Raw genomic sequence first — 12,358 nt, 5'->3', positions numbered from 1 at the left:
AGGGGAGTCCTGCTTGTAAAGGCACATGTGGACATTGCACTTACTACTCAGAAAGCACTGAGTGGACAAGTTTGTGCCCCATTAGGGCACAAACTGAAACCCATGAAATTCCATCAAAACATAATAAAATGCTTTTCTATTGTTCATGTGACTGAACATTGGCACAGGCTGCCCAGAGAGGTTGTAGAGTCTCCATTCTTGGAGATACCAAAAAAATCATCAGAGCCAGCCATGGACAGACTGCTTTAGCTGACCTGGCTTGACCCAGCTCAGTGGGGCTGGACTAGACGATCTCAAAAGGTCCCTCAGCCTCAGCTGCTGTGTTATTCCATGACAGCTAGTACCATTTCCCCACTTTCCTGTATTGCTCAGTCTCCAGTTAAAAGAAAGCTTGCAGTGAAACTAACCAATGCATCTGTGAGTTTGGGAAGGAGAAAATGTGAATTTTGATAAAAGGTACATTCCATGCAATGCAGGGTCACCAGGTTCTGTAACAGCATACTCACGATGGCTAGGCTGATACTGCCTGTTCTGAACAAAGAGCTCAAGAATAGCTATTGCAAGGCTGAAACAATGTCCCAAACTCTTTATCAATCAGCTCCTAAAACACCACATCTTTTTTTGAGGAAGACAATGGCAGTTTGCCTTAAGTTGGTGTTTGTAATCTGTGGCAGTTCAGGACCTGGTAAGGGGCTCTCATTTCAGGCAAGGTACTGAGGCTGCAATACTCCTATTGCTAGTTGGAGTCTGCTTGTTCATTCTCTGTTATGAACTGTGAACCCATTGGTCTCCTTCATTCAAATTAATTTTGTGTAAGAATTAGCAGGTGGGAAGACCCATAAAGTATTTGTAGGACATAGAGAGTTGGATATATGAGAAATCTATAGATAAATAATTTCACACTGTGCCCCTGTTACGGGGTGCTCCAACCCCGGCGTCCCCCACCGCCCTCAGCAGAGGTTTGAATGGGGGAAGACAAAGGCACGAAATTGCCTCCCCCTCCCCCTGGGGAGGTGAAAAGGCATTCTGCCCGCTGGGAGCTGATGTCCCTCGCCTGTGAGGGGAAGCCTGCACTGGGATTTGGAATTGTGATCAGCCGAGTTCTTCACACCCAGTATACTTTGGCACTGGACACATTGTCTAGGACAATCTTAAACAGAGTGACCGGAAAGCGATCTGGGCTCTCATTTTGGCTCTCGTTCGTGGATCAGTTTTGGCGCTCATTTTGGACTCGCTCTGAATTAGTGGTGAAACTGGAGAAATCAGCGCTCGGAGCTGGCTTCTTCCCGGACCTTCTGCCTACCCTGGGGTCCTGCTCCTTGCCTGCTGCTGGAGTCACTCTGCCTGCCGTTGAACCGCGGCTGTTGGCTGGCACAGGCCGGCAGTGCGGCTTCTCTTGCGCTGCTCAGACAGTGCTGCTGTACGAGCTTTGCCTCGTGGCAGCTCTGTCTAAGGACACTTTAATTTTGGGTCCTTTTCCCTTTGGATTTGTGCAGCGTTATCCACACATTGGATTATAAACCTGCAGTTCTGGAGCCTGCCACCAGTGACCTCCTCCCCATTCCTGCTCCATCCTCGTGACTAAGCCCAGCATTCTCTTTGGCTTTCCCTAAGGTCCTGGCTTGCCTCTGGTTTTGTAAGTGGAGTGATGCTGTTGTGTGGCTTAGCCTTTTCCGTGTTCTGAATTCTCTAACTTGTACTGCAGTTGCCCATAAGCATCCTGGTAGAATTTGTGACCAAACAGAACCTGTACATAAATGTAATCAGCTTTGTACATAATTTTGGGGTGGGGTTTTCAGGAAATAAAGATAACTATATTTTTATAATTCACACCTCGTTAATTTAATCCAAATCAAAACAGCCCCAGGGAAAATAATAGCTTTAATTCAGTTGTCTCAGTTTAACTGTCTAATTTTAGATTCCTTATAGTATCCATTCTGGCATTCAGTTGTTGCTCCTGAAAGACTCAGGTTTCCTTCCTGTCCTGTGTCAGCCTGTTTTGGTTATTCTAGAGTGCCTCAAATGTGAACAGATTGCTACTTGTGGGAGATAGAATTTACCCTACTGGGTTTATCAGTTTATTTCACAATAGATCCATAATGTACTTACAGCTCAGACAGTACCAAAATAATGTCTTCACTGAAAAGAAAAGCACTATCTCAGCTCTGTAGTTGTTTGGTCTCTTCAATCAGCCACTACTGCCTGGTTGATCAACAGGAAATAATACCAGCCCTGCTAGTATTTTTTGTGTGTTTCTGGATATTTTGGGGTGATATCCCACCACACCCCCCCTTTTCATTCTGAAACACTCTGAAATGATAGGTTTTTTAATGAAAACCTCCCTCAGATCCTAATCCCCAAATGACTGATCATCCTGAACAAGCTTGAGTATCTGAATAACTTAGCAACAATATAAACCCAGCCACCCAGGAAAAGTCTTGTCAACTCTCCAGAACCAATGCAGAGGTATTCTAGGCACATATGTGAGAGGTTAAGATGGGTTGCCTAATATACTGGATTTTGATATAGCCATTGATGGCTGGTGTGAAGACTGAGTATACCAGTTTGATCTGCCATTGGCATACATCAAACAAAACAATTAGTGGAAAAGTAAATTGTGATGGAGAAAAAACATTTCTTCCATGCTTCATTTCCTAGAACAAGATATCAGTTTTATTATAAGCAAATAGGGGGGGGGTGGGGTGTTGTTTCCTTTTTGTTGTTTGGTTTGGTTTGGTTTTCCCCCAGTTGGGAAGGATTAAGCATAGCAGGTCAGGGACTGACAATAATTTTGAAGAAACATTTTATCAGCTTGCAGATTAGTCCCAGGCAGCACTTACATCCTGGTTGGACATCTCCCAGTATGGTCTCTCACCGTAGGACATCACCTCCCACATCACAATCCCATAGCTCCATGCATCACTTGCTGAAGAGAACTTCCGGTAGGCTATAGCTTCAGGTGCAGTCCACCTTATGGGGATTTTTCCACCCTGGAAAAGATGTTGAAAACTGGTCAAGAGGACTAGAATGCAGAATAGCATGTATTTAAAAGAAAATGGGAAAAAATGGATCCAGGAGGTGCTGAGGTTCTCAATTCTCTCCTCTGTCAATTTGCTGCAAGTGGACAGGAAGAAATACACATAGAATACATATACATAGAATAAACCAGGTTGGAAGAGACCTTCAAGATCATTGCGTCCAACCCATCAACCAATCCAGCACCACCTAAACAACTAACCCACGGCACCAAGCACCCCATCAAGTCTTCTCCTGAACACCTCCAATGACGGCGACTCCACCACCTCCCCAGGCAGCCCATTCCAATGGGCAATCACTCTCTCTGTGTAGAACTTCTTCCTAACATTCAACCTGAACCTCCCCTGGCACAGCCTGAGACTGTGTCCTCTTGTTCTGGTACTGCTTGCCTGGGAGAAGAGACCAACATCCATCTATCTACAACCTCCCTTCAGGTAGTTGTAGAGAGCAATAAGGTCACCCCTGAGTCTCCTCTTCTCCAGGCTAAGCAACCCCAGCTCCCTCAGCCTCTCCTCACAGGGCTGTATTCCAAACCCCTCACCAACTTTGTTGCCCTTCTCTGGACACGTTCCAGCAAGTCAACCTCCTTCCTAAACTGAGGGGCCCAGAACTGGACACAGGACTCGAGGTGTGGCCTAACCAGTGCAGTGTACAGGGGCAGAATGACCTCCCTGCTCCTGCTGGCCACACTGTTCCTGATGCAGGCCAGGATGCCATTGGCCCTCCTGGCTGCCTGGGCACACTGCAGGCTCATGTTCAGTCTACCGTCAACCAGCACCCCCAGGTCCCTCTCTGCCTGGCTGCTCTCCAGCCACTCTGACCCCAGCCTGTAGCTCTGCATGGGGTTGTTGTGGCCAATGTGCAGAACCTGGCACTTGGATGTGTTCAATCTCCTGCCCTTGGCCTCTGCCCATCTGCCCAGCCTGTCGAGGTCCCTCTGCAGAGCCTCTCTACCCTCCAGCAGATCAACTCCTGCCCCCAGCTTGGTGTTGTCAGCAAATTTACTGATGATGGACTCAATGCCCTCATCCAGATCATCAATAAAGATGTTGAAGAGCATGGGGCCTAGCACTGATCCTTGGGGCACACCACTGGTGCCTGGCTGCCAGCTGGCTGTGGCACCATTCACCACCACTCTCTGGGCTCAGCCCTCCAGCCAGTTCCTAACCCATCTCAGTGTGCTCCCATCCAAGCCATGGGCTGACAGCTTGGCCAGGAGTTTGCTGTGGGGGATGGTGTGAAAGGCCTTGCTGACGTCCAGGTAGACCACATCCACAGCCTGCCCCACATCCACCAGGCAGTCACCTGATCATAGAAGGAGATCAGGTTGGTCAGGCAGGACCTGCCCTTCCTAAACCCATGCTGGCTGGGGTCTTTGCTAAAGATTTGTTTTCATTGGTACTCTAATTCATGAAAACCAGCACTTCTAGAAAACAACACTTCAAAGAAGAGAAGCCATTTTAGCTAATTCATGTTTGTTCAGTCATACTGTTGTTCAGTCAGGAGATATCTTTTCACTGAAAACATCCAAAGCCCCAAATTCTTAGCATGTCGACATTTAAACTCTTTTTCCTTAAACAGAATAGAAACATCTGTTGCAAAAAACATTAAAGCATAAAACATAAATTATATAACCAGAAAGGCAACTGCAGGTTTTCTATGATTTTTTTTTGCTTTGATAATCTCCTTTCTTTTGTATTGTGCCCTTTACACATCCAGGCCAATAGCAAACCAAGTGTGTTAGGTGTTTGCTTAGGATATTTCATAGTTTTGTTCTGTTTAACTTAAGATCCAATACCACAAAAACCAAAACCAGAATAACACAAAAACCAAAATCAAACAAGAAAACCTAAGAAAAATAAACCCACAACCAAAAAGCCCCAACAAAACCCACCCAAATCACAAACCTGCCTTGTTGCAAGACCACAGCATGCAGAACTTCTTTCTGTCATTAGCAATTTAAACCGTTGAATCTCTTCTATGCTCTTCTATGCTTCTATGCAGTTTCACTAAGAAAACTTCTTTTCCATTCCAGAACAACGTGTGACTTCTCCAGATACATTTAGCTTTTCAAAAGTGTACATTTGTTATCATTCTTCATTTCAGTCTTAATTCAAGAGAGCAGTATGCTCAAACTGCCAGTAGATGGTGGAAGGAGGCAGGCAGAGCTGAGCTCATTTAGCAACAGTTGCTTTCAACAAGCAGTAAGATTCTGCTTAGCATTGTAATTGTATTTCTGACAGAAGCAAAAGAAGAAATGAACTAGAACATCCATTTTGCAGTCGAAGAGAAGCCACAGTTTAAGCATGTAAATCTCTGTTAATTTTCTTTGAATGTATAAAAAGTTGTCTGTGAGTTGCTGAGGCCTGACTTCAACTGACTGAGATGTTTCTTCTACCAAACAAGTGTTCAAAAGCAAAGCTCTGTGTCTCTGATGATGTGCCAGTAAGCTAACTTCTCATCACTAAGTCTCAGGTGCTGCTGAAAAATGTATGGTTAAAGTTTATGTTGTATGATAGCAGCCAAGATGTCATTTGCATGATACAGTTTTTGCAGCTGCTTTTTAAATTGCAGCTGCTCTTAAAAAGTGTTTTCTTGCTTAGTTCTGGTTGCAGTCAGTGGCAAACCACTTACTGATTTTGGCAATAGTAAGGTAAAAATAATGATTTTGTGTTTTGCTACAGGAGCTTCCCCTACTCCCTTTTCTTAATGCAACAATCTGGTGGTCAGATCACTACGCTAGCATGTCAGAGGTGCAAGGGAATTTATGCCCCATGTGCTGCCATCTCTGAGCCTGCCCTACAGGGTGTGATGCTTGTGGTCCCCTCCTGTTACGATTGTTCCACTTGGGAAGCAATTACAAATACTTTTGGATATGAAAATGAAGAAATAAGGTGAAAAGGTAGATTTGTGATCAGATGTTATCCAAGGAAAGGCCAGCCTAACTTCTCATTTCTTCCACAGGAAATAGTTAAACCTTCTAAGCAAGCTGGATAAGAGCTATCTGGTTGCGATAGTATTTTGGTGGGATAGCTAAGTCCCAGTCAGTGAAAGATTTAGGTATTTGGTGCCCCAGACATACACTACATGCTGGGCTGTCAAACCAACAGGATGTGACCTCTGAGAAACAGTTAGTGTTAGGTCTAAATGTAGTTCAGAATATCTCCTCATATTTTATCCTTTTTGTTGGATCAGGCTTAGTCCTTTATTTTTGAACACTTAGTTGCCAAATGTAATTCCATCCTTAGGTCCCTGGCTTCTGCAGGTTTTGGGGGACAATCAATATTTTTCTGGCCTAAATTGCAGGGTTGTGGTAGGCATTTAAATCCTTCTTTGGACCTAGATATATGCACTTAAAAATGTAAACAACAGTCATGGTGATCCATCTCACAAGAGCCTCTAACCTGATGTAAGTACCCTTCCTCATCAGCAGCCTGTCAGTCCTGGCTGACAATTGACATAGAAGGTGACCATCAGGCGAAGGCAGCAAGCCAAGATGAATCCAGCACAAGAATTCACTGCCAGAACCTTGTCTTACTAAGCAATCTCCCTGGATGCCTTTTACTTCATGTACACTCCAGATACCTTTTGGAGTGCCATACCAGCATTCAAGGGAGGATGCAATAGAAAAATCGCATATTTTCTTTCCTTGTCTTTCCTGTCCTGACTGATCCCTTTTGGACTGAAAGAGTAGTGGCTCACTGAGTGTGAAAATGAGGCAGTTCACACTCAAGGGCATAAGATATATTCAGTATTGTAATTTCTGCTAGCTCTAATGACAAAGTGAAGCAAACCCTCTAATAGTTTTACAATGGCTTCATCTTCTGTATGAAGATACTATATTCATAAAAATGTACATTTCAATACTGAACTATATTTGCAGAGTATCTTTTTATGTAGAAAAGTTGGTTTATTTATTTGAAAGCCATTCAAAAGGTGAGGATTGCACCTTAAGAGATGTAGATGACTGAACAGTAGTAATAGCTGCTCGTGCATAAGAAAACACCACATTATGTTTAGAGTAGCTGGAAGTACATGCCTTGTTTCTGATTAGTGTAATAAACAGTGATGTTGGACATGCCTTTTCACATTTGGATCTAACTGGGCAAATAATAAATGCCATACTGCTTACACAATGCCTCACCTTCAAATTAACACAATGTGTAAGCTGTATACATTCTACTACTGTAGCAATGAAATCTGTCACAGCTCCCTGTATCAGAAAGCCCTTATGTAAGCCCAGTTTTGGTTATTCTCTCTTTATGGGGGGGCCAGGGGAAAGGAGCAGAAGGGGTGTTGTTAACCAAATTATATTTCTGCCTCATCTCATACATTAATAATGATAGCAGTAAGAAGCTAGGTTTATTTTCATGGTAAAAACAAAACACTAAGACTGCTATTCAAACAATTAGAATTCAGCCTTTTTCCTTATGCTGCCAGCTGAATAGTATCTATCTTCTGATTTTCTCCTTGACTCTAATTGAATAAGCAATTTCACTGTGTGCCAAGAGTGCCCTTGCAATCAGAATATTAGGCTTGTATTGCTTAGCTTGTAGAACTGTTTAGAGACCAGCCCTTGAAATGAAATTTACCCCTCAACCACAGACTCCCACACACAGGCCTGCTTTCCTCACCGAGTTGGCAACAGCACAGTTTGCCACATATTTAAAGACAGAATTGGAACTACATATTGCAGAATGGCTTGTTCTTTACCTGAAGCCATGCAAGAGAGAAAGAGAGAGAGAGTCTTCTCAAAATGCCATCTCATTTTGAAGTTTGGAACAAAAAAAAGCCTGCTCATGATCTTTTATGTGAACAGACCCTGGTGAGGCAACAGATGCTGACATTACCTGTTGTCAATGGGTCACAAAGTCTTTTCCTTACTCTGCATTTTTGCCATCTACCTTTTTTTTTTCAGTTTATTTTGCATGTTGGAGCATATCTTTTAAAACAACAAGAGGCATTACAGTTTCTTTAATTAAATATTGAAACAGATTTTAAACTTCCAGCAGAAGAGTGTAATGTAGCTACGGCACACTGTCCTACCAAGGTGAAGGTCAGGGTGTATCAGCAACCTCAAAATGCTTAGTGTGCAATATGACAGAGAGGGCACAGAAGCAAAGAAGGATGCCCAGAACTTTTGGCATGCCCTCCTAGCTAATTAAAGTGAGGAGTGACACCACTGAGAACCTTAGATATAAAGCTAAAGGTAAGATGTATGAGCTCTTACTGGGTGTGCAGAGATAGCAATGCACCTAAGTGGCCAGAAACAAACACATGCATCAGACTCATGGTCTCCCAGAGCTGGCAGTGATGTGCAGCAATGCCAGTTTCTGTTGAGAAGCCTGTTCTGTCTTTTCCTTGAATGGCACTGCAGAGGGGCTGTCATACAGCAGGCTGCAGTTTTACTAAATGGTGAGGTGAAAACCCATCAGTTGCATATATACAGACATCTAGAACTGTCTGTTTCTAGGACAAAAGGTACTGAACTTTGTGTACCATTGTGCACTGATTCCTATGTATCTGTCAGTCATTAGTCCTTTTTGTTTGATGTTACTGAATTGTGTCCCATGACTCGAGTGGAGTGTATATCTTCCCCCCTCACCCCCATTCCAAATGATGGAAATGAGGAAAAAAAACCACCCAAAACCTAAAACAACTTTAGAGTGAAGAGTGACAAAAATAATGAGATACTTGTTTTAAATATTGAAGATAATTCATCATTCTGTACAAAAGCCTTGCAGAATCAATAAGGTTGGAAAGGACCTCAGAGATCATCAAGTCCATCCTATCATCCAACACCTCATGACTAACTAAACCATGGCTTCAAGTGCCACATCCAATCCCCCTTTGAACACCTCCAGGGATGGGGACTCCACCACCTCCCTGGGCAGCACATTCCAATGGCCAATTACTCTTGCTGGGAAGAACTTTCTCCTCACCTCCAGCCTAAACCTGCCCTGGTGCAGCTTGAGACTGTGTCCTCTTGTTCTGGTGCTGGCTGCTTGAGAGGAGAGACCAACCCCCACCTGGCTACAATCTCCTTTCAAGTAGTTCTAGAGAGCAGTAAGGTCTCCCCTGAGCCTCCTCTTCTGCAGGCTAAGCAACCCCAGCTCCCTCAGCCTCTCCTCACAGGGCTGTGCTCAAGGCCTCTCCCCAGCCTTGTTGCCCTTCTCTGGACACGTTCAAGTGTCTCGATGTCCTTCTTAAACTGAGGGGCCCAGAACTGGACACAGGACTCAAGGTGTGGCCACTTTACTGGAGTGATGCTTTCACCTGAGCTTATGAATAATTTATTTTTTGTTATGTGTGAAGTTACAAACATTCAGAATGTAGCATCCTCAAATCCTAATTTAGAACTATTCAGCATTATCAAGAGTCTCCTCTACTGTCTATTGAAATATCAGAGAAACTACACAGTAAGATTGCAAAGCTGCTCTGAAAAGACATTTCAGAATTTGCTCTCCTTATGCCAAATTCCAATCAGTTCTGCCAGTCTCTCAATTGCCTCAGAATTGAAAAGAACAAACCCCCTTAATTTTAAAAAGAATAGATTTGCTTTTAATCTCTGGGAAAAATATTCATTTTCCTTTCAAATATTCTGATTAACAGAGCTGAAGTTAAACATGGAACTTGATTTCCTCCCCCCCCTCCCCCCCCCCATGTTAGCTATCCATTTTTTTAGAACAAGTTATTTATGATTGAATTCAGTACATATCTATTTGTGTCTTCCAAAAGGGGAAAAGCTGCTCATTGATTAAAAGAATCAGCATTTAAGAGAATTGGCAGAACTAAACCAGCCAAGATGAAGTGTCTGTCCTCAGATAATCAGAAACATTTCCTATTAACTAGCATTAGCATTATGGGTATAGCAGGATGCTTCTCCAAAACACTCCACCCAAGCTACTGTTTGGTCTTTTTAAAGGTCATCAGTAAGATGAATTGAGCAGTGGTAGATGTACACACAAAACCTCCAGAAAGATATAACCTACTCCAGTGTCTTAGAATAGAATACATAGAATACATAGAATAAACCAGGTTGGAAGAGACCTCCAAGATCATTGTGTCCAACCCATCAACCAATCCAACACCACCTAAACAACTAACCCATGGCACCAAGCACCCCATCAAGTCTCCTCCTGAACACCTCCAATGATGGCGACTCCACCACCTCCCCAGGCAGCCCATTCCAATGGGCAATCACTCTCTTTGTATAGAACTTCTTCCTAACATCCAACCTGAACCTCCCCTGGCGCAGCCTGAGACTGTGTCCTCTTGTTCTGGTACTGGCTGCCTGGAAGAAGAGACCAAACTCCATCTGTCTACAACCTCCCTTCAGGTAGTTGTAGACAGCAATAAGGTCACCCCTGAGTCTCCTCTTCTCCAGGCTAAGCAACCCCAGCTCCCTCAGCCTCTCCTTGTAAGGTTTGTGTTCCAAACCCCTCACCAACTTCGTTGCCCTTCTCTGGACTCGTTCCAGCAAGTCAACCTCCTTCCTAAACTGAGGGGCCCAGAACTGGACACAGGACTCAAGGTGCGGCCTAACCAGTGCAGTGTCCAGGGGCAGAATGACCTCCCTGCTCCTGCTGGCCACACTGTTCCTGATGCAGGCCAGGATGCCATTGGCCCTCCTGGCTGCCTGGGCACACTGCAGGCTCATGTTCAGCCTACCATTGACCAGCACCCCCAGGTCCCTCTCTGCCTGGCTGCTCTCAGCCACTCTGACCCCAGCCTGTAGCTCTGCATGGGGTTGTTGTGGCCAATGTCCAGAACCTGGCACTTGGATGTGCCCTTGGACTCTGCCCATCTGCCCAGCCTGTCGAGGTCCCTCTGCAGAGCCTCTCTACCCTCCAGCAGATCAACTCCTGCCCCCAGCTTGGTGTTGTCAGCAAATTTACTGATGATGGACTCAACACCCTCATCCAGATCATCAATAAAGATGTTAAAGAGCATGGGGCCCAGCACTGATCCTTGGGGCACACCACTGGTGCCTGGCTGCCAGCTGGCTGTGGCACCATTCACCACCACTCTCTGGGCTCAGCCTCCAGCCAGTTCCTAACCCACTGCAGTGTGCTCCCATCCAAGCCATGGGCTGACAGCTTGGCCAGGAGTTTGCTGTGGGGGACGGTGTCAAAGGCCTTGCCGAGGTCCAGGCAGACTACACCCACAGCCTGCCCCACATCCACCAGGCAGTCACCTGGGCATGGAAGGAGATCAGGTTGGTCAGGCAGGACCTGCCCTTCCTAAACCCATGCTGGCTGGGCCTGATCCCTTGGCCATCCTCTAAGTGCTGTGTGACTGCACTCAGGATGACCTGTTCCATAATCTTTCCTGGCACTGAGGTCAGGCTGACAGGTCTGTAATTCCCTGGCTCATCCAACCGGCCCTTCTTGTGGATGGGCACCACGCTGGCCAGCTTCCAGTCCTCTGGGACCTCTCCAGTGAGCCAGGACTGCGGAAAAATCTTCTAGTTAAAAAAAATTAAATACTTAAAATATTATATAAATTTGCTAATAATAGCAGAATTATGAAATCAGGAATGCTCTCTAAGACATCTGGGACTCTCTTAAGTAGCAAGAGCATTTTCTTTGAATCAAAACACTTCAACGTGCAGCACCTTACCTGTTCGGAGGCACCGATCTTCGCTTGTGTTGAAGTCTGATAAAAATGCATAGCTTTGACCCCCAAAATCCACATCAGTGAAGTGGTAGTGAATATTTCTGACAACTTAACATCTGTCCTGCGTTCATGTTTTCTTGACAGTGCAATTTACAGAGCGTTATACAATGACAGAGACACAGCAAACTACTGAGTACAAGTGGTTGATAACTTTATCTCGTTTGTGTGACTAAATGGACTACAAACTTCTTTTCTTGTTAGCCATGATGTCTTTATCTACAAAGTGTTCACTGAAAGACCCAAGGTTTTGACTCTTCTACTTTTAGAACAGTTTAGTTTTAAAAGGAACAAAGTAGTTCCTTTAAGTTCCTCAAGCAAAAGGGGTCCCTGCTTGAAGATGGGCAGAGATCTCACTCTTCCAGAGATGAAAGTTCAGTGTGCCTTTTCCAAAAAAGGAGCAGGAGAGGAAGTCAAGAGGAAGAAGACTGAGAAGAGATGAAAAAAGATTCAACTTTCAGAAGTCTGCACGTCAGTGCCCACATCTAAAGCTCTCAGAGCAGGGCTGCTTCCTAAGAGCTGGGAGTCAGAAGCAGCCACCACTCTGTCTGGGCAATGCCCTTGCGGACAGGGACGATGGACAGGACGGTGATGGCAAAGGTTGCTATCAACAGTCCTGTGAAGGCAACATAGCAAGCTAGGATGA

General features: G+C 44.7%; 1 protein-coding gene across 2 annotated transcripts in view; it reads right to left on the bottom strand.

Annotated features, from left to right (window-relative positions):
- Positions 1 to 12,358, bottom strand: part of LOC104301781 (ephrin type-A receptor 6) — a 641,386-nt gene that overhangs the window by 18,421 nt on the left and 610,607 nt on the right. For both annotated transcript variants that reach the window (XM_054165754.1, XM_054165755.1), the window contains one exon: positions 2,841 to 2,990. In XM_054165754.1, the coding sequence (XP_054021729.1) occupies positions 2,841 to 2,990 (150 nt within the window). The remainder of the gene's footprint in view (positions 1 to 2,840; positions 2,991 to 12,358) is intronic.

Source organism: Dryobates pubescens, chromosome 12 (assembly GCF_014839835.1).
Source record: "Dryobates pubescens isolate bDryPub1 chromosome 12, bDryPub1.pri, whole genome shotgun sequence".
In the NCBI taxonomy this organism is placed as follows: domain Eukaryota; kingdom Metazoa; phylum Chordata; class Aves; order Piciformes; family Picidae; genus Dryobates; species Dryobates pubescens.
The sequence above is the reverse complement of the archived record's forward strand: the minus strand, read 5'-3'. Positions and strand labels throughout refer to the sequence as shown.